The following is a 19,647-nucleotide window of genomic DNA, read 5'->3' as shown; positions in this document are numbered from 1 at the left end:
CTTGACATTCTGGTTTGGGTGCTGTGTTGATGCAGGATAAGAATGTTATAGCCTATGCGTCGCGCCAATTGAAGGTGCATGAGAAAAATTATCCAACACATGATTTAGAGTTGGCAGCAGTAGTATTTGCTCTTAAGATCTAGCGTCATTACCTCTATGGTGTTAAGTGTGAAATGTTTACCGATCATCATAGTTTGCAACATGTGTTTACTCAAAAGGATCTGAATTTGAGACATCGAAGATGGATGGAGTTACTTAAAGATTATGATGTGACCATTCAATAACATCCGGGCAAACCTAATGTAGTGGCAGATGCTTTGAGTCAAAAAGCGGTGAGTGTGGGTAGTTTAGCTTACTTGAGTACATCCAAGCGACCTATGGATAAGGAAATTCAGACCTTAGAATGTAAGTTCATGCAGTTGGGCATCTCAGAAAGAGGTGGGGTGTTAGCTAGCATTGAAGTGAGGGCCACATTCATTGACGAGATCAAGGCTAAACAATTTGAGGATGAGAATTTAGAGGAGCTTAGAAAGAAGACTATGAATGGTAAGGCATAAGAGACCACTCTTGATGTGGATGGTGTACTCAATTTTAAAGGGAGAATTTGTGTTCCTAGAGTAGATGACTTGATTGAGAAATTATTGGCAGAGTCTCATGGTTCGCGATATTCTGTTCATCCGGGTGTGACCAAGATGCATAGAGATTTGAAGCAAATTTATTGGTGGCCGGGCATGAAGAAAGACATAGCGAAGTTTGTAGCGAAGTGTCAAAATTTTCAACAAGTGAAATATGAACATCAAAGGCCTGCATGCTTACTTCAAAGAATGTCAATTCCAAAATGGAAGTGGAAAATGATAACCATGGATTTTGTGGTTGGTCTTCCCAAGACTTTGGGAAAGTTTGATTCTATTTGGATAGTGATTGATAGATTGACTAAATCAGTCCATTTCATTTCGGTAAGAATAAATTATAATGCTGAACAATTAGCTAAGGTTTATGTGAAAGAGATAGTGAGGTTGCATGGGGTGCCCTCTTTATCATCTCAGACCGTGGTACCCAATTCACATCCAAGTTTTGAAGGAAATTGCATGATGAATTGGGCACACAACTCACTTTTAGTACAACCTTCCATCCACAGACATACGGACAGTCGGAGAGAACTATTCAAGTATTAGAAGACATGTTAAGGGCATGTGTGCTTGATTTTAGAGGGCATTGGGATAAATTCATACCTTTGTGTGAGTTCTCCTATAATAATAGTCTTCACTCCAACATTGATATGGCACCATTTGAGGAACTCTATGGGAGGGGATGTAGATCACCCATAGGATGGTTCGAGGTTGGGGATATGAAACCTTTGGAGGTTGATTTAGTGAAAGATACTCAAGATAAGATGAGGAGTATTCAAGCTAAACTTCTAGCAGCCCAGAGAAGACAAAAAATGTACGCGGATCATAAGGTAAGAGACATGGCGTTTCAAACCGGTGAGAATGTTCTTCTTAAGGTATCACCTATGAAAGGAGTGATGAGATTTGGTAAGAAAGGGAAGCCAAGTCCTAGATACATTGGTCCATTTGAGATTCTTGAATGCGTGGGACCGGTAGCATATAGATTGGATTTACCTCCTAATTTATCGGGAGTTCATCCGGTATTTCATGTGTCCATGTTGAAGAGATATCATGGTGACGGGGATTATATCATAAAGTGGGACTCAATTGTGTTATACAAGGACCTCCAATATGAGGAGGAACCGGTTGCAATTCTTGATCGTGATGTGCGTAAGTTGAGGACCAAGGAGATTAAGTCCGTGAAAGTTCAATGGAAGCATCGTCCAGTTGAAGAAGCTACTTGGAAAACTGAGAGGGACATGTGAGACAAGTATCCCCAATTGTTCGTCGATTCAGGTACTACTTCATTCCTTCCTTAGCCTATTTTCCTAAGTTTTGTCACTCTCGAATGAGTGATGGGTAAATTGGTATCTATTGTAACAACATGTTTCCATCGTTATAGAAATGCCAACGGGGGGAAAATTTGGGGCCGGAAAACTTTTTCGTAGTATTTGGATTTTTTCAACCTTGTCCATATTTGGACAAAATCGAAGTCATCGAGGTGTAGGTAAATCTGATAATAATCGGGTGAATTATTTATAATTTTGATTACATGAGTGGTTAGATAACTCGTTAAGGAATCCGTACGACTTTACAGAATTGAATTCGGGTGAGTAGAACTCTCGGAATCGATCTTAGCGTAAAGAGTATTTTCTGAGCATCGTTGGTTAGAGGTGTGTTGTGAAATGAGGATTTTTGAATTTTTTTAAATAACTCACTGATTCCGTACAAGCCGCTTTAGCGGGATGGGTGTCGCTCTGGCGGGGCAGCTGTAGCGGGGTGGTGGCCGTTGTGGTTGGCTCAATGCGACGTAAGGTTGTTAATAAACCCCTAAACGATCTTATTATGCACTTTTCGACTTTTAGAGCTAAGGAACGAACCCCAGGCGACTCCTACTCGACTTTCACCATTCTTGAGGCTAAAGGTAAGCTTTTCACTCTCCGCATCCATTTTTTTATCCGTAGAACGTAGTAGAATGGGTGAATATTGATGGGGGAAGGTTTTGTTATAGATCTATGGTGGAAAACAACCCTAAATTGGATAATTGGGATTATGAGTATGATCTAAGGTTCATAAAATTGTTAGTAATTCGGGTAATTAGTGATTGGTTATTGATTCCAGTATTATATTGATTGTTTGTAGACCAAGAACAAGCGGAACGAATCCGGAAAGGGAATGATCAAGTTTCTTAGGGTTTCAAGCTTGTTTCGAGGTAGGTGAAGGTTGTGATTCTATGATTGTGTGATGCATGTTTGTTCTTGCTTCATTATGATACATGTATGTATATGAATGTTGCATTATTGATCACACTTGTTGTAAATGAGATAGATGAATGATGATTACTGTGAAATCATGACTTAATTGTATGATTTTGAGGATATACTTGTGATTGTGGTGTGTTGAATGGATCGGTTGCCATATTCCGACATAACTATGAGATCGGTTGCCACGTTCCGACATAATTATGGGATCGGATACCACGTTTCGGTATGCTAACTGTTTGGGTTTGGGTTCCATGAGAGGGCCAATGATTTGATATAATTGTCTATCTTGAAAAATGTGAAGTTGTTCATTGTTCGTATATGTTGATGATATTGTATATCTTTGTTATATGCATGTGATTATATTGTTGTGATGACTTATGTATATTGCACTTAGTGGGATAGCCGTGTGATCCTACCAGTACACTGTGGTTGTGTACTAATACTGCACTTGCTCTTATTTTTGTTGAGTACAGGGTATCTTCAAGCGGCTACTGACAAACCTCGCTTATGAGATCAGTGATCGTTCGAATTCAAGGGTGAGTCAATTCTTCTGGGCTGCCATGGGTTCTCTTTTGTCAATGTCCATCATTTTTGGACTTGAACTATGTTCTATTAGTTATTAGTACATTAGTTAGGAGTTGCATCCCTTCTTGTTTAGACTTGTTGAACGTTAGATGTTTTGGTACATTGACTTTCAGGTTCTAGGTTATTTCTTCCGCATTGTTTAGTTCTTGTTATATTTTTGTTGGAGTTTATGGGAACTCTCTATTTATTTCCTTAGCATTTAACTTGCTTCCGTAACTTAAATGACTTAGTTTTTAGATTTGTTGCTTGGTTGGGTTGTAGTGGTGGTTCTCCCACCGAAGTGTTAGTGTGGATGTCAATCACGACGGTCTGGGTCGTGACAGCTAGCCTTGCAAAACAAACTTGAAATTTACTCATATTCCCGTTGTTTTTTTATGTCAAATTATATCAATTATTTCATGATTAAGTAATTTAGCAAGGTAACTTTATAAAAATAGGTAATTCTATCAAATAAAAAAAAATATATGTGAATAATATTATGTACTTATTAAATTGAGATGAAATGCATTTAGTTCTTAGAACGATGATTTCCATAGATATGTGACAAGCAATTTAAATATTTATTTGTATTTGTAGCAAAACTATAGATGCGTTATTATTCAATTTTAATATTAATAGAGTAATTTCCCTGGATAGTCACCCATGTTTGGGAAATTACCTTGGAATATCACTTATGTTTGTTTTAGGACCACAATATCACCCAACTTTACCTCTTTTCCTCAAAATATACTTACACAAAAAAAACATTATCTCTCTCCTAATAGGATGCCATGTCACATTATTCCTTTTTCATTATTAACATTTTTTAAAAAAAAATTTAGACAACCCATATTACCTAGTAAATTTTTTTTACATAAGCCCAAAAATTTCTACCCTAGTTCTAGGGGATTAGGCGGCAAATCCAAATATGAGCTCCTCCGGTTCTTCAAGAAAATATGTGGCTTCCTCCGATTTTTCAAGCGACATAATGTTTTTATATGGGCACTAATGGACAATGACACCTTTTTGTTTAGTCCGGAGCCAAAAGTGCAACTTTTTTTTCTTTAAAAAACAAAAGCGGCACATCAAAAAAAAATTTAACCAACAGGGCAAAATCACTCCTGACAGAGCGATTTTGTTCTGACAAAAATTGACGCCGCTCCGCTAAAAGAAATAAAAATCGCTGCCGATTTTCTCAAAAAAATATTTGTTCTTTAAAAATCGCTGCTATAACAGCGTTTTTATATAAAAAAAATTAAAAGCAAAATCGCTGCTATAGCAGCGATTTTGTTTAAGAAATTAAAAAAAAAAATCGAAGTTAAATCTCTGCTATAGCAGTGATTTTGTTTAAGAAATTATTTTTTTTTTAAAAAAATCCTACCCTTGTAGAGAATTTAATAAAAATTTTAAAAATTAAAACTGAAGCCAGCGATTTTCATGAAAAGTTTTTTTAAAAAAAATCTTTACCCTTTTAGCGATTTAAATGAAAATTAAAAAAAAATTAAAACTGAAAATCGGTTTCTTTAAAAAACTTGTTTTTTTTTTAAATGGCTGCCGCCAGAAATTTATGTAATTTAAAACTTGTTCTTTATGTTTTATTTTAATTCCTTAACAAAAAATCGCTGCTATAGCAGGGATTTCACTTTTAATTTTTTTTATATAAAAACGCTGCTATAGCAGCGATTTTAAAGAAATAATGATTTTTTTTTTTGAGAAAATCCTTGTCAAATGGAGCGATTTTTATTTCTTTTAACGGAACGACGTCAATTTTTGTCAGAAGAAAATCGATCCGTCAGGAGGGATTTTTCCCTTTTGGTTAATTTTTTTTTTTGATGTGCCCTTTTTATTTTTTGAAGGAAAAAAATGACCCTTTTAGCTTCGGACTCCCTTTTTGTTGATATTTTAATTCATTAGAGTAATAAGGTAACCATATTGTCAAACTACAAAGGATATAATGTTTTTAAAGAATTTTAAAAAATGTTAATAATAAAAAAGGAATAATGTGACATGGCATCCTATTAGGAGAGAGATAATATTTTTTTTGTGTCAAGTATATTTTGAAGAAAAGATGTAAAGTTGAGTGATATTGTGATCCTAAACAAACATAAGTGATATTCCTAGGTAATTTCCCAAACATGAATGACTATCCAGAGAAATTACTCTAAATTGTGATGAAATGCATTTAGTTCTTAGAACGATGATTTCCATAGATATGTGACAAGCAATTTAAATATTTATTTGTATTTGTAGCAAAACTATAGATGCGTTATTATTCAATTTTAATATTGTATTGTTTGGATAATAATTAAAACGAAAATTGTTTAGTAATCCATATATATCAATTTATATAGGCCAAAATCTATTTTATTAGTAGTTTTATTTTTGCAATTTCAGCTTATGGTTTCTCAATTTCTCTCACTTGTGTGTAAGAAGGTTATTTTACAACATAAGGTATCACAAAATGGATAACTAATAAAAAAATAACTTTTGCAACCAAGAGAAAATGTATAACAATAAAATTATGATAGAGTAATAAGTACTTATTTTTAATTAGGAATTTGAATTTGAGTTTTATTGAGTCATTTTTATTAAGTGTGCTTTGTTTTAAAATGTGATTTTTTTTTATACGAATTAAAATTTAATCGAGTTTCAAGTACTTATTTTTAATTAGGAATTTGAATTTGAGTTTTATTGAGTCATTTTTATTAAGTGTGCTTTGTTTTAAAATGTGAATTTTTTTATACGAATTAAAATTTAATCGAGTTTCAATATAAATATTAAATAAAAATAGAAGAAAATTGCTTTTGCAAGATTTTCAAGGATGATATTCTAGTGGAACTACTTTAGTACTTCGATAACTTCCATAGACTTATATATAGTATGATATATCAAGCTTTTTAAAAGTTTCTGACAATACCAAACTTTTGATTCGATTTGCATTATTTGACAGAAAGATTACTCGTTTACTCCTTATATTTATATGAGGGACATTATAGATTTTTTTTAAAAAAAATATTACGCGAGAAAAATTATTTTCTAGGTCACCTACATTTCTTTTGGTTAATTTTATAATTATTTTTATAAGATATTTTCATTTTCATACCTAAGAGATCTGCATTTTTTTGTTCATTTGAAGTAGCGAAGAGATCTTAATTCCTCAAATTATGCCGAAATTAAGTTAGAATACAGGTTATACTTTAGTCGAACTTAATAGTTTTAGTTCGGATGTTCTATTTTTATTTTTAAAATTCATAAAATATGTATACATTGTTAATTTAGAACATAATAATTTAAAGGCATAAAACATAAATAAATTACCTTAGTTGATAAGTAAACACTCAAATTTTGAGTATGCACATCTAGACATATTAACTCGTCTTCAATTGTCCAATTCATCCCTATTATGTCTCGTGGATATCCGACGCTAACCTGACATATAGATTTTGAAGATGTCTAGATAATTATTTTGTAAGTTGGAGTATTCAATTGATACAATAAAGACGATAGAAATGTCTAGATATAATACTCAAAATAGAGTGCTTACTTGTTAGCTAAAACCAAGTTTATATATATATATATATATATACTATATCTAATTTAAATAATAAACTAGAATCTCATACTCATAAGCTTAATAATATTTGTGTAACGAAGTCTTAGGGACCACCATTTCGTATTCCAACCATTTTTTGACAGTTTTGTTTTGGAAACCAAGTCTTTTTACATAAGAAAAAGTATATTTTTTTTAAATATTATTCTTGTTTATCACATTTTACTTGATTTTTTTCAAGAATATTTAAGATTTTATTTTGTAATATATGTGGTTAGGGGTATTTTCATTTATGGATTATGGAAGGACAAAAAGACAGTAATTTTATTTCCATATTTTTTGATGAAGGGTGATTAATTGAAGATATTTCGTAAAATTGTCCCCACAGGCCACAACATAAATGTGACATGAACCAATCACAATTTCATTTTATAAAACTTTAATAATTAACGAAATTGTTTTAGTACTCATATTTTGAGTGATTACACAAAAAATTCAAGTTCCTTTTAAGCTTCATTCTTAATCAATAATATCTATAGTTATCATATCATATCATATTATCATTACATTGTTAGTTTTGAGTTCTTTACATTTAATTGGTAGTGGTAAGGGGAAAATTACGATCTAAAATATGTTATATATTCATGTATGGTTATATATAAAAAAATTGTGAATTCTAAGATTTAACTCAATCTCAAAAACTAATTTAAAAGATGAAGATGGTTCAAACTCATATTAAATACACCATATTATTATGGGATATGTTCAACTGTTCAACACTATGAAATCATGCTATTAAAAATAAAGTAAAAAACAAAAAAAAATAAGTCTTATTTCTTTTTGACAGAATAAAAAAGAAAAAGAATTATTCCCTTCGTCTCATTTTATATTTTATGTGAAGTAGTTTGACTCGACACAAAGTTTAAGAAAGCAATGAAGATTTTTAAAATTTGTGATCCAAAATGAATGATAGAAATTTGTGTGACTGAAAATCATTTCATTGAGAATAAAATAAATATTTTATAGTTAAATTGTTACTTAATATATAAATATTTATTTTTTTGGAATTGACTAAAAAGGAAAATAAGTCACATAAATTGGGATATAGGGAGTAATATATAAAATAAAATGTGATGATCTAAAAGAATTGTAGAAATTAGATGTCCATTATGACAAATCAAAAAAATACAAAATCTTTTTACTTATTATGCCTCAATTAATTAATTTTGAAAAAGGTAGAACTTTTTGAAAATCTTAAAATTTTAATTTATACACTTTATAATCAATAGGAATAAAATGGTACATTTATTGTGTCAATCATTATTTTCTTAATAGATATGTCGATTCAAAAGTGGACAAATAATTAAGGAGAGCGAGTAATATTTTATATTCGTAAGTAGGGGTGGTTAATGATCAATAAGCTCATTTTTTGATGCAGGCGTGGGTATAAATGCAGAGAACCTTTGTATGTAAGCTTTCTTTTTTAGTTCCTTCAAATACCTAACTCTTCTCTCTTTTAACTCTGCTTTTCTAATATTGTGACTCTATCTTTATTGCTTTCTGCTTGTTTTGTTTCTCTTATAATCTTCCTATAGTAACTACTGTATATTGCACTTTGAAAATTCAAAGTAAAAAAAAACAAACAATGAAGACATTGTACATTCTGTAACATTTCAAAAAATAAAAAAAGAAGTGTACTGTGTACAGACTACAGACTACAGAGTAACAGCAAAATAAGGTATCTTTCATCCTTTCTTGCCACTTTTGGGTCTTGTCCTTCTCAGTTTCAGAGCTGAGCTTAGGAAGTTGAGTCTCTGAGTGAGTATTTATGATAGCTGAAATTAATATCTCTTATTATTTTCAATTTACTTTACTTCTGAACACTTTCTTGAACATTTATTGAACTGGGATTGTGTTTTCTAGGACATTGGTGGCACTTCAATTTTTTTTGAAGCAAAGCTTGAGACTTTGTTTCTCCCTTTGTGTGTATTGAACTGGGGTTGTGTTTTCTTGGACATTGGTGGCACTTTTCTTTGTAATTTTGAAGCAAAGTTTGGAACTTTGGTTCTTCCTTTGTGTGTATTGAACTGGGATTGTGTTTTCTTGGACATTGGTGGCACTTTTCTTTGTAATTTTGAAGCAAAGTTTGGAACTTTGGTTCTTCCTTTGTGTGTATTGAACTGGGATTGTGTTTTCTTGGACATTGGTGGCACTTTTTTTTTTCTTTTTTTGGTAATTTTGAAGCAAAGTTTGGAACTTTGGTTCTTCCTTTGTGTGTATTAACTGGGATTGTGTTTTCTTGGACACCGGTGGCACTTTTTTTTGGTAATTTTGAAGCAAAGTTTGGAACTTTGGTTCTTCCTTTGTGTGTATTAACTGGGATTGTGTTTTCTTGGACACCGGTGGCACTTTTTTTTGGTAATTTTGAAGCAAAGTTTGGAACTTTGGTTCTTCCTTTGTGTGAATTGAACTGGGGTTGTGTTTTCTTGGACATTGGTGGAGTTTTCCTTGTAATTTTGAAGCAAAGTTTGGAACTTTGTTTCTCCCTTTGTGTGTATTGAACTGGGGTTGTGTTTTCTTGGACATTGGTGACACTTTTCTTTGTAATTTTGAAGCAAAGCTTGGAACTTTGTTTCTCCCTTTGAGTATGTTGAACTGGGATTGTGTTTTTTTGGACATTAGTGCCTTTTTTTTTTTTCTGTTGGTAATTTTGAAGCAAAGCTTGGGACTTAGGTTCTCCCTTTGTGTGAATTGAACTGGGGTTGTGTTTTCCTGGGCATTGGTGACTTTTTTCTTGGTAAATTTGAAACAAAGTTAAGCTTGGAACTTTGTTTCTCCCTTCTTGTGTATTGAACTGGGATGCTGTTAGTTACCTCTTTTCCAGTTGTTTGGGAGCAGGTAGCTTGACTGATTTCTCTGTGCTGCTTTTTTACCAAGCTTCTTGGAGGAATTCTCCTAAATTTTCTGGTGTAGTTACTTTCTTAGTTTTATTTTCATCTGTTGAACTAGATCTTTTGAATTATTTTTTTAATCATTAGGCACAAAACTAGAATCTTGTTCCTTCATTTTCTCTACCTGTATGGATGTGTAATGAAGTGGAGGCGTTTCACCAGCTGAGCAATCAATCCCTCTCGTCTGGACAAGGATCTTTGGAAGTGCCAATTGTTTGATGTGTATCTTATAGATTGTTTCCTGCTAATCAAATCTTGAGGCAAGGCAAGTTGTTTATTTAGTTTGTGTAAATTTGATTCATTTCCAAATAATGGATATGGGTAGCAAGAATGATACTCAAGGACAAAAGAGGAACAAGGATGCGGCGAATTTTCAGTCACCAAATATGTCGTTGGACTGGCAATTAAGTGGCAGCAACTTGACAAATGCATCCATGGGAATGATCCCTAATAGCAATCCTTTAGTAGATTCAGTTTTTCCCACTATTTGGGATCGGCCTACCAATTCGCCACAGTTAAATTTCTATGGTAATAATGCTCAAACCAATCCTTGCACTATGAATCAGCACGAGATTGCAGCAATTGGCTTGGGCCCTGCGAGAGGTGTTATGAGTTGGAATCCACCAAATGCTATGCTGAAAGGGGCTATGTTTGTACCGCCTATTCCTGGAATGATTCCTCAAAGCTTAGCTCAGCTTCCAGCTGATTCGGGGTTCATTGAGAGAGCTGCAAGGTTTTCGTGCTTCAGTGGAGGAAACTTCAGCGATATGATGAACCGGCCTTTAAGCGTCCCTGAGTCTACTAAGCCTTGTTATAGGGGACTGGCACCAACATGGAGAACGGAAGAGGTTCTTGCAAGCAACGGGTTAAACTCACCCTCTGCTGTGGACCCTCGGAAGCAGAACATACGAAGTGGTGTTGATAGTTCCAAAGATGTTTATTTACCTCATGAGAACAAGACTCATGAGCAAAGCCCTCTCAAGAATGAGAAAAAGAATGAAATATTTGCTAGGTCTCAGGATGAAGGAAAAGAATCAGTTGGATTGTCTGGAAATGAGTCTGATGAGCCTGAATGTAGTGGCCGTCAAGAGGAAATGGAAAGTGCCGGATTGGAGTCTTCCGCGAAGGGCCTTGGCTCAAGGAAAAGGAAAAAATATAGTCAGGTAGGACATTATTACTATGTTCTCTCCCAACCATTATAGCTACAAATGATTCCTTACTGAGTGTTCTTATAAATTTTGGCAGGGTACCGAGCTTGATCGAATGAAGGGAGTACAACAGCTGCCAGCTGAACCTGATAAAGAACTAACTAAAACTCAGAAAGGAGACGGAAGCTTACATTCACCTTCTAGCAAGCATGGTGGAAAAAACAGTAAACAGAGGTCTCAATCTTCAGATCCACCTAAAGAAGAATACATACATGTTCGAGCTCGAAGAGGCCAGGCAACGAACAGCCATAGTCTTGCAGAAAGAGTAAGACTTCATAGTAGAAGCTTTAAGTTAGGGGATTTTACTTGTTTCGGAAATGATTTGAGCTGTCGTGATTCTAGGTAAGGCGAGAGAAAATAAGTGAAAGGATGAAGTTTCTGCAGGATCTTGTACCTGGTTGCGACAAGGTTTGTTTTATCGTTATACATATGGAGAACTTCTAATAGGCATTTGTTGTTCATGTTATCTCGGGCTTGAATTTTCAGGTCACTGGTAAAGCTGTAATGCTGGACGAAATCATTAATTATGTTCAATCTTTGCAAAGACAGGTTGAGGTATGAAAGCTATTAATTGATCCTTGGCTCATTTTTTCAAAATCGTATCTGTTCTTTCCTCAATGCCAAGTGAATTTTTTGGTTGCTTCACAATATGCTATTCAATGTAAACGGTTAAACTATTCCCTCCCCTTACTCCTATTTGCTTATCTCATGCTGAAGTAATTTTGTCATAAAAAAGTTTAAGAAATGCTGTTCATGGCTCTTATGTGCTTATGAATCTCTCTTGTTATTCTCACAGTTCCTCTCGATGAAGCTTTCAACAGTAAACCTGCGGCTAGATTTTAATCTTGATGGGGTCCTTGCAAAAGATGTAAGAACTAGTATAACCTTCAGAACGGAAATTACACAAAGCAGAGTTCGGTGCATAAATTCCTGTTACTAATTCTGGTATATACATTTGTCTTTTATTGCAGCCACAAGCAGGTCCTTCGTCCTCACTTGCGTTTCCACCTGATTATATGACCATGACTTATGCTTCTTTGCATGGATGGCAATCTGGTCTGCTTCAATCAGGTCTTCCTGGTGATGGAAATTGTATTGATGCGTTCCGTAGATCCATCAATTCCCAATTCTCCACTATGAGTGGTGGCTACAGGGATCCTTCATCTCAGGTAGTATTTGGATAGCTACACCTTTCAGGTTTTAGGTTGTATCAATCACAGAGGCGGAGCTAGGATTTTTAGTTTATGGATTCTGAACCACAGTTCTTGATAGTTTTTTGTACATATTAAATGGATTTTAAACACATATATGGGGTTTGAGCCAAAGATACTAGTTTTTTGCCGAACCCGTAACCTACATTGTGGCTCCGCCCCTGATTTGTCATATTTGTAGAAGAATACGTGGCATAATGAGTTGCGAACCGAAGGAACCTTGCTTCATGTTCTAACTATTCGCCTTGCAATTCATATCGTTTTCAGGTACCTAATGTATGGGATGATCAACTGCATAATGTTGTGGATATGGGATTCAATTCAACCGCGCCCCTCGATTGTCAGGATTTAAGTAAGTGTGTTACGTGTTCCTATGTAGTTTCCTCTTTCTAAATTAGCATCAGCTACCCTAATGATCTCTGAACTCTCTGTACTTTTAGGTTCTTTGCCACCCGACCAAATGAAAACAGAACCTTGAAATGTTTCAAATTGTCAACCGAATACACTTTCCATTTCTCTGGGGAGTAAGTTGCATAGATCATCGTAGCACTAAGAAAGATAATACGTTTGGGAAGTATCACGCGGAGTCCCCATCTCTTAAATAGTGCTCCCGCCCCCCGCCGGAGGAGTTCTGAGTTCAGTTGTACAGCAAGTCCACAAAATGTTCCCTTTTTATGTTCATTCTATATAGGTACAAAAAGTGAAGATTTATACAACATGATTGTGAGATTCTTCCATCAACAAATGCAAATGAGGGTTCAAGAATTATGCGTTCCGTTCCGGTCCGGATACTATATGCAAGCCTCTACCTTCTGCGTTCACTCTACACTCTCCAGACCGCACTTTGTGGAATTACATTGGGTATGTTGTTGTTGTTGTTGTTGTTGATACTATGTACAAGGGAGAATAGTCATTCATGTTTTAGTTATAATCTGTTGTATCATTGAAAGATGAAATGGTTGTACCCTTAATATGTATTGGAAGAAACTTGACAAATGTGAGATTTGTATGAAAAAAAAGAATGAATATGAATATATTAATGTAGTTCTTGAATTTCCATGCGTATCTGGATTAGTTAAGTTTCACATAAAATAGTTAGAATTTGATTTTGTTACTTTTTTTTTTTGGTCATTGTACAGCAAATTATATGGTAGAAAGATGCCATAATGATATGTGTACTGTCTTTACCTACATTATCACATCAGTCAGTGAAATGGGGTCATGGAATTAATAAACAACTGAGTTGATAAGATTCTCTGTACCAGATGTCTAATAATCTTACAAGTTTCCAGGAAAAAGAAAAAAAAATAAGAAGTTTAGGTGGGATAAGAGGAAAAAGAATAGCATTAAAAATCTTCCAATATTCTGTTTGAAATGGGGATTGATTTATAGGGTATGTTTGATACTGAGGAAAACATTTTCTTTTATTTTTTGATGTTTGGATGGATAAATTTTTTGGAGAACATTTTCTTTAGGAAAATAAGTATTTTAAAAATAAGGAAAATGACCTCATTGAAATAGGGAAAATTAGTTTTATAAGTGACATTTTATGTTTATTGTATTCCCCAATCCAGTGGTGGATGCAGGGTTTCTATTGGGTTCGGAAAAAAGAGAGTAGTGCCTAAGATTTGATCTTGGAACCTCAAGGTGAGCTTTGAACTCCTCAACCATTAAGCCAACCTCTAATCTTACATTTAGGAAGTTCAAAATCAATATATCAACATAAAAAATCTTTAAAATACCTTAAATATACAACATAATTTTTTGCCGAAAGGGATTCAGGTGAACTCCCTCGACAACCTCTAGGTCCGCCCCTGCACCCACCCATTCAATGCCCCAACTCCTACCCCTTTATTAAGAAGTCCCACATCGGAAAAAGGATGGACAATTGATCTCCTTATATGGACTTGGACAATCTATTTCTCCTAAACTAACTTTCGTGGTTGAGTTGAGTTCAAAATTCATCTTTATGTTGGTCCCCCATATTTTATTGTCCATGCTCCAGTTCACGAAGTCTGGGTCCCACATCAAAATTGATCACCTCATATGAACTAGTGCAATTCTCTCTTTATAAGCTAATTTTTCGAATTAAGTTAGACCCAAAATCCATTTTTACATCCTTGACCATCTCCACCCAACCCACCTCTCACCCTCATAGGTTTTTGCTAAATTACTTAACTCCACGCACCTCTCATTGGTTTTTGCAAAATTACTTATAAATGTTCTTGAGTTAATATTTTTTTCTTTAATTACTAAACACTAGAAAATAAATAAAAAATCAATTTGTTTTTCAAATAAATATTTTCTTTCATGAAAAATATTCTCTTTCCTACCAAATACACCCTTATATATTAAGGAGTTAATAATTCACATTCCATTATTGTGTTCATCAAAGAATTCTATTAAATGTATTATTGATTATTCTAATAGTCACACTTTATCAAAAGGATCCAAAGTTGGTAGAAAGATTTGTTTCCATTTCCATCAGATCTCTTATCATTTACAAGGTCATAAAAGCTAGCTACTTTATGAATGTTTATCTATATGTTAGATGAGGTTGTGAATAAAATTATTTAATGTGATTTGTTGGCATCTGAACATCTTGATTGTTTCATTTTCTTTTTCTACTACAAATTGTGAATATTTGAATTGCGTGCAAATCTTTATAACAAATATAATAGTCCATTCTCGATAGGAAAATGTTTTTGCTTTTATTTTGAAATTTGTGATCTTCTTTCTTGCGATTTATACATCGATTGTTCGAGAAAAAAAAGTAAAAAATATTTTTAAAAATTTTAATATGAGAAAAACATCTATATTATCACTCATTAGTTTGAGAAATACATCTTATTGTTGACTAAATCAAATGTGTGTATACACACACACTTAGGCGTGTATTACCTTGAATTTTTATTCACCTGATTTTTTTTGCTGACACGTTTTTTTTTTTTTTTTTTTTAAATATATATTTTTAATTGATTTTTAAAGAGTGAAGTTATGTGTTTCTGTTTATATTTTCAATTGAGATTTTTACATGTGTTAGCTAGTTATGTGTTGCCACTTTTTACCTCGGTGGAACTATTTTTCATGCGACAATTCATGTGACAACTTTCTTTAAAAAAATGAGAGAGTGTAATACATATACCATCACATATTACTTGAGGTGTGTTTCTTAAATTTATGAGTGATAGTTTAAATGTGTTTTTTACACTTAGGGGCGGACCTACATAAGAATATGAACTCACTTTGTTGAAAAATAACATGCATATATATATATATATATATATATATATATGCATATTCGATCAATTTTTGAAATTGTATAAGTATATATTAAATTTAATTCCACTTACACAAGTGCAACGCTAGCTTAACGATAAAGGGGTTCAATTTTTCCCAAGAGTCCCAAGTTCAAATCTCGCTATCAACATTTAAACTTCAATTCGTTTTTTAAATATTTAAAAGTCTATATTTATTTTTTATATCTTGAACCCACTGGGTGAAAATTCTGGGTCCGTCACTGCTCACACTCTAAATAGTTTAGGTGTGAAACTAGAAAAAAGGGACAATTTTAGGTATGTTTTTGAAATTTCACTAAAAAAAAGAGAGAAGAAATAACTCAATTGTATCACATTGTTTACGCACCCACTATACAACATTATACACTTATTACTTATAATTTCGTATAATACTATACACACAAACTAAATCTTCATCTTCAATTTTGTTTTTTTAACTGGTGTAGTTTTCAAGATCAACATTTTTCAAATTCAATAAACCCAACCTTCTAGATTGAAATCACTACAAGCTTTTTCATTCTTGAGATGAGTTGGGAGCGGGGACAACGCAAACCCATACCAACCACGCTCATATTGAATCATTTAAAAATAGAGTAAATTTTAGGTTTAGCAAACATAACAATCATATTAGCGCTCTATAGTTACAGTTTTGCTATTTGTGCTCCATAGCAAATTATGCTATGGAGCATCAGATTTGTATAAATTGCATGCAGGCATCTCGTTTGTATAAAAGTACAACGATTGTATATGTATATCGGTTAGATAATTGTATATATGTAACTACTATGTATATGTATCAATGATTGTGTTTGTATATCTACATAAAATTTGAATTTGTATACTATTGAATCGAAATAAAACATTTGTATATCTAATCTCTCTCGCTTTATACAATACAAATTATACATTGTAATTTGTATAATTTGTGTTTGTATAAAGCGAGAAAAAGAGAAAGGCAAAAAAGAACTGGTAGAGGAAGATTTGTATTTGTATAATTATAAGTGTATAGGACAAAAAATATGTATATGTATTTGTATTGTATATACAGTTTTCTCTTGTTTTGTACAAACACAAACGCAATTTATATATTTGTGTTTGTATAAAGTGAGAGAGGCAAGGGAGAGTGGCGAGCGAGATCAGGGAGAGTGGCAAGTGAGATCAGGGAGAATGTCGAGCGAGATTCTCTAGGGAGAGAGGCAAATAGCAAGTGTTTGCTACGGATTACAATTAAATGAAACTGTGGTTATAACATTTAATTTGAATTAATAGTTTGCTATTTTATATAATTTTCCCTTAAAAAGACATTATTTTAAAAATATTTTTAAAGAATTCGAACAACATCATAGAATTGATAGAAATAACAAGTTTTTTGAAGAGAAAAATACAGTCATTTCATTTCAAATTTATAAAGCTAACAGATGTTACAATCTTGGTGTAAACTTTTTCTCAACTGTGATGTAAATACTTTTGTACATTTCATTCCCCAAAAGTTTAAATTGAAAAACGGAATCATTTTACTACGGAGAAATTATCTAATTACACAAATATTTCTATCATAGTTACAAAATTCCTTATAGATAAGAATAATTACATTTTATATTATTAATTTATAATTTATTGAATTTTAAGTCAGGTACACCTAGATACATATTTTATACATCAAGATACATATATTTTTTTGCTACAAGATAAATTGAAATACGGAGAGAGGTGATTAAGAACAAGATGTAGGCGAACGAGATTTGTTTATGTATCCCAGATGCATGCGGTTCATACTATATAAACACTAGATACATGTACTTGGTGTGATTCGCATGTATCTGAAATACTAGATACATAGGAGTGTGACGAGCTAGATGGGAGGAAGGTGAGCAAATTTTGTCTATGTATATTAAGTACATGCGAATCCACTTGTATACAATGTATTTAAAACAAATTACACCTAATTTTAACCCAATATATCTCGTCATACATGTGCATCTAACACACTAAAATCTGATAATATTCTAAAGCTATTATACTTCTCTTGTTTTTAGACCTCTAAAAAAAGACTTGATGGTTGTATTTTACTAAAAATAATATCAGTAGTACATACGAAAATGAAAATGAAAAGGAAGCCGAAAAAGCAAAAACAAATAAAATCTCAAAGCAAAAAAAGAAAAATAGGGACTAAGGGTGTGTTTGGTACGAAGGAAAATATTTTATGGATTTTTTTTTTCAATTTTCACATATTTGATTAGCTTAAATGTTTTGGAAAATATTTTTCGAATCAACTCATTTTCCTCAAAAATTTAAGGAAAAGGACTTCCCTTCAAAAATTAAGGAAATCATTTTCCAAAACTCTGCTTCATCCTTCAATATTTTTTTCTTACCCTACTACACCGTACTTGACCCTCCAATTAAAAAAAAAAAAAATTTTTTAAATTTCAAATATATTTTTACCCATACCCCCAGACCAGCTCCCCTCCCCCAAATAAAAAAAATAAAAAATTGAAAAATTATTTTTGAAAAATATTTCAAATTTTAGAATTTTTTTACTTCACCCAACCCCTACCCCCCAACAAAAAAAATATTATTGGAAAAATATTTCAATTTTTTAAAATGTTATGTGTAATCCCACTCCATAAACTGATCCCCCCCCTGGTTAATTTTCTTTTCAAAAAAATTATTTTTGAAAGTATTTCAATTTCTTTTTTAAAAAATCATTTTTTTATTCAATCCCCCATCCTGGCCACCTCCCACCCCATACCCAGGCCACCCCCGACATTTTTTTTAAAAAATTATTGTTTTTGAAAAATATTTTAAATTTTAAATTTTTTTCATTTTTACGCCACCCCACCCCTAACCCCCCAGACCAACCCCCGTCAATTTTTATTTTTTCAAAATAATTTTTTTGAAAAATATTTCAAAATTTTAAAATTTTCAATTTTTACACCATCCCTACACCCTACCCCTACCCCAACCATCCCCCCAACCGTCATCCCCCGTCAAATTTGTTTTTGAAAAATATTTCAGGGTCGAAATTCTGGGTCAGGTCTTGCGTCAGATCTCATGGTCGAGTTTTGGAACGGTCGTTGGGGTCTTGTGCTTGTTAGGGTGTCAAGATCAATTACTAGGGTTGATTTTCGGGTCATAAATTATTTTTCTAAAGAGTATTTTCTAATCTCAAGATAAAAATAAAAGGTATTTTCTAGAAAATATTTTTCATTCACAAACCAAACATTAAAAAATATTTTCTACTCACCAACCAAACATGAGAAAATAAGTTAGAAATTCACTTGTTTTTCAAGAAAATATTTTGCATGAAAAACATTTTTCTCCGTACCAAACACACCCTACAAGTAAAATAAATCTAAATATAATTATTTAATTATTTAAAAAATATTTTCAAACCACATACTTCAAAGATTTTTTAGTTACGTTTGATATTATGGGTGAATTGGACCTTTGATATTGAGTCTTTTAATAATTTATTATCTGTGGGGTATTTATATGTATAATTTTAAAAATAATTTATTTTGTTAGAATTTCTATGACAAATCATGTAGAGTGATTTGTAAGAGAAAAGGCATAAGTTGAATGTTTTTATTTCTATAAAATTAAGTTTAGTAATTCTGCTAAGTACTTTCACATATTCAAGTGAATTTTTGAGATATTTACTCAATAATTGGTCGGAGATAATCATAAAGAACATGATATTATAATTACTTGTGTTAAAGATAATAATTGCACCACTTTCTCCACTTTATGTCTACAAATTATCGTACACTCTAATATTTTTATTTTAATATTAAAATGCGAACAATTCCTAATTTCTTTTCCACCATTCTCAAGAGTTAGAACCCATAAAAATAGCAGATATATATCAAGTCATTGTCCAATATTTGCATGTTACCTATGTAGTGAAGCCAGTATAGGCTAGTCGATCTAAAAACTCATTTAAAGTTTTTTTTTTTTTAATATTATCAATAGGCAAAAGCCAAATTTCAATA

The 19,647-nt window shown here is 32.6% G+C and overlaps 1 protein-coding gene and 1 long non-coding RNA gene across 5 annotated transcripts; one reads left to right on the top strand and one right to left on the bottom strand.

Moving 5' to 3' along the window:
• Positions 1-8,435: 8,435 nt before the first annotated feature.
• LOC102585051 (transcription factor bHLH49-like) lies at positions 8,436-13,430 on the top strand. Of its 4 annotated transcripts, none has more exons than XM_015305741.1 (9): positions 8,436-8,451; positions 10,025-11,100; positions 11,183-11,410; positions 11,488-11,553; positions 11,632-11,700; positions 11,942-12,013; positions 12,117-12,314; positions 12,624-12,708; positions 12,797-13,430. In XM_015305741.1, the coding sequence occupies exons 2-9, from the start codon at positions 10,249-10,251 to the stop codon at positions 12,832-12,834; spliced, it is 1,608 nt and encodes a 535-aa protein (XP_015161227.1). In that variant the 5' UTR covers positions 8,436-8,451; positions 10,025-10,248; the 3' UTR covers positions 12,835-13,430. The 4 variants fall into 4 exon arrangements, with proteins under 4 accessions (XP_015161227.1, XP_015161226.1, XP_006367877.1 ...); XM_015305740.1 differs by having other exon boundaries at positions 8,438-8,455; XM_006367815.2 differs by lacking the exon at positions 8,436-8,451 and adding an exon at positions 8,477-8,724.
• Positions 9,013-10,029, bottom strand: LOC107059248 (uncharacterized). The gene is made up of 2 exons (XR_001472561.1): positions 9,303-10,029; positions 9,013-9,209 (listed from the first exon to the last, which is right to left on the bottom strand). It is a non-coding gene; the product is annotated as an uncharacterized lncRNA (long non-coding RNA).
• Positions 13,431-19,647: the final 6,217 nt, after the last annotated feature.

This window comes from Solanum tuberosum, unplaced genomic scaffold, assembly GCF_000226075.1.
Source record: "Solanum tuberosum cultivar DM 1-3 516 R44 unplaced genomic scaffold, SolTub_3.0 scf00994, whole genome shotgun sequence".
Taxonomy (NCBI): Eukaryota; Viridiplantae; Streptophyta; class Magnoliopsida; order Solanales; family Solanaceae; genus Solanum; species Solanum tuberosum.
The sequence above is the reverse complement of the archived record's forward strand: the minus strand, read 5'-3'. Positions and strand labels throughout refer to the sequence as shown.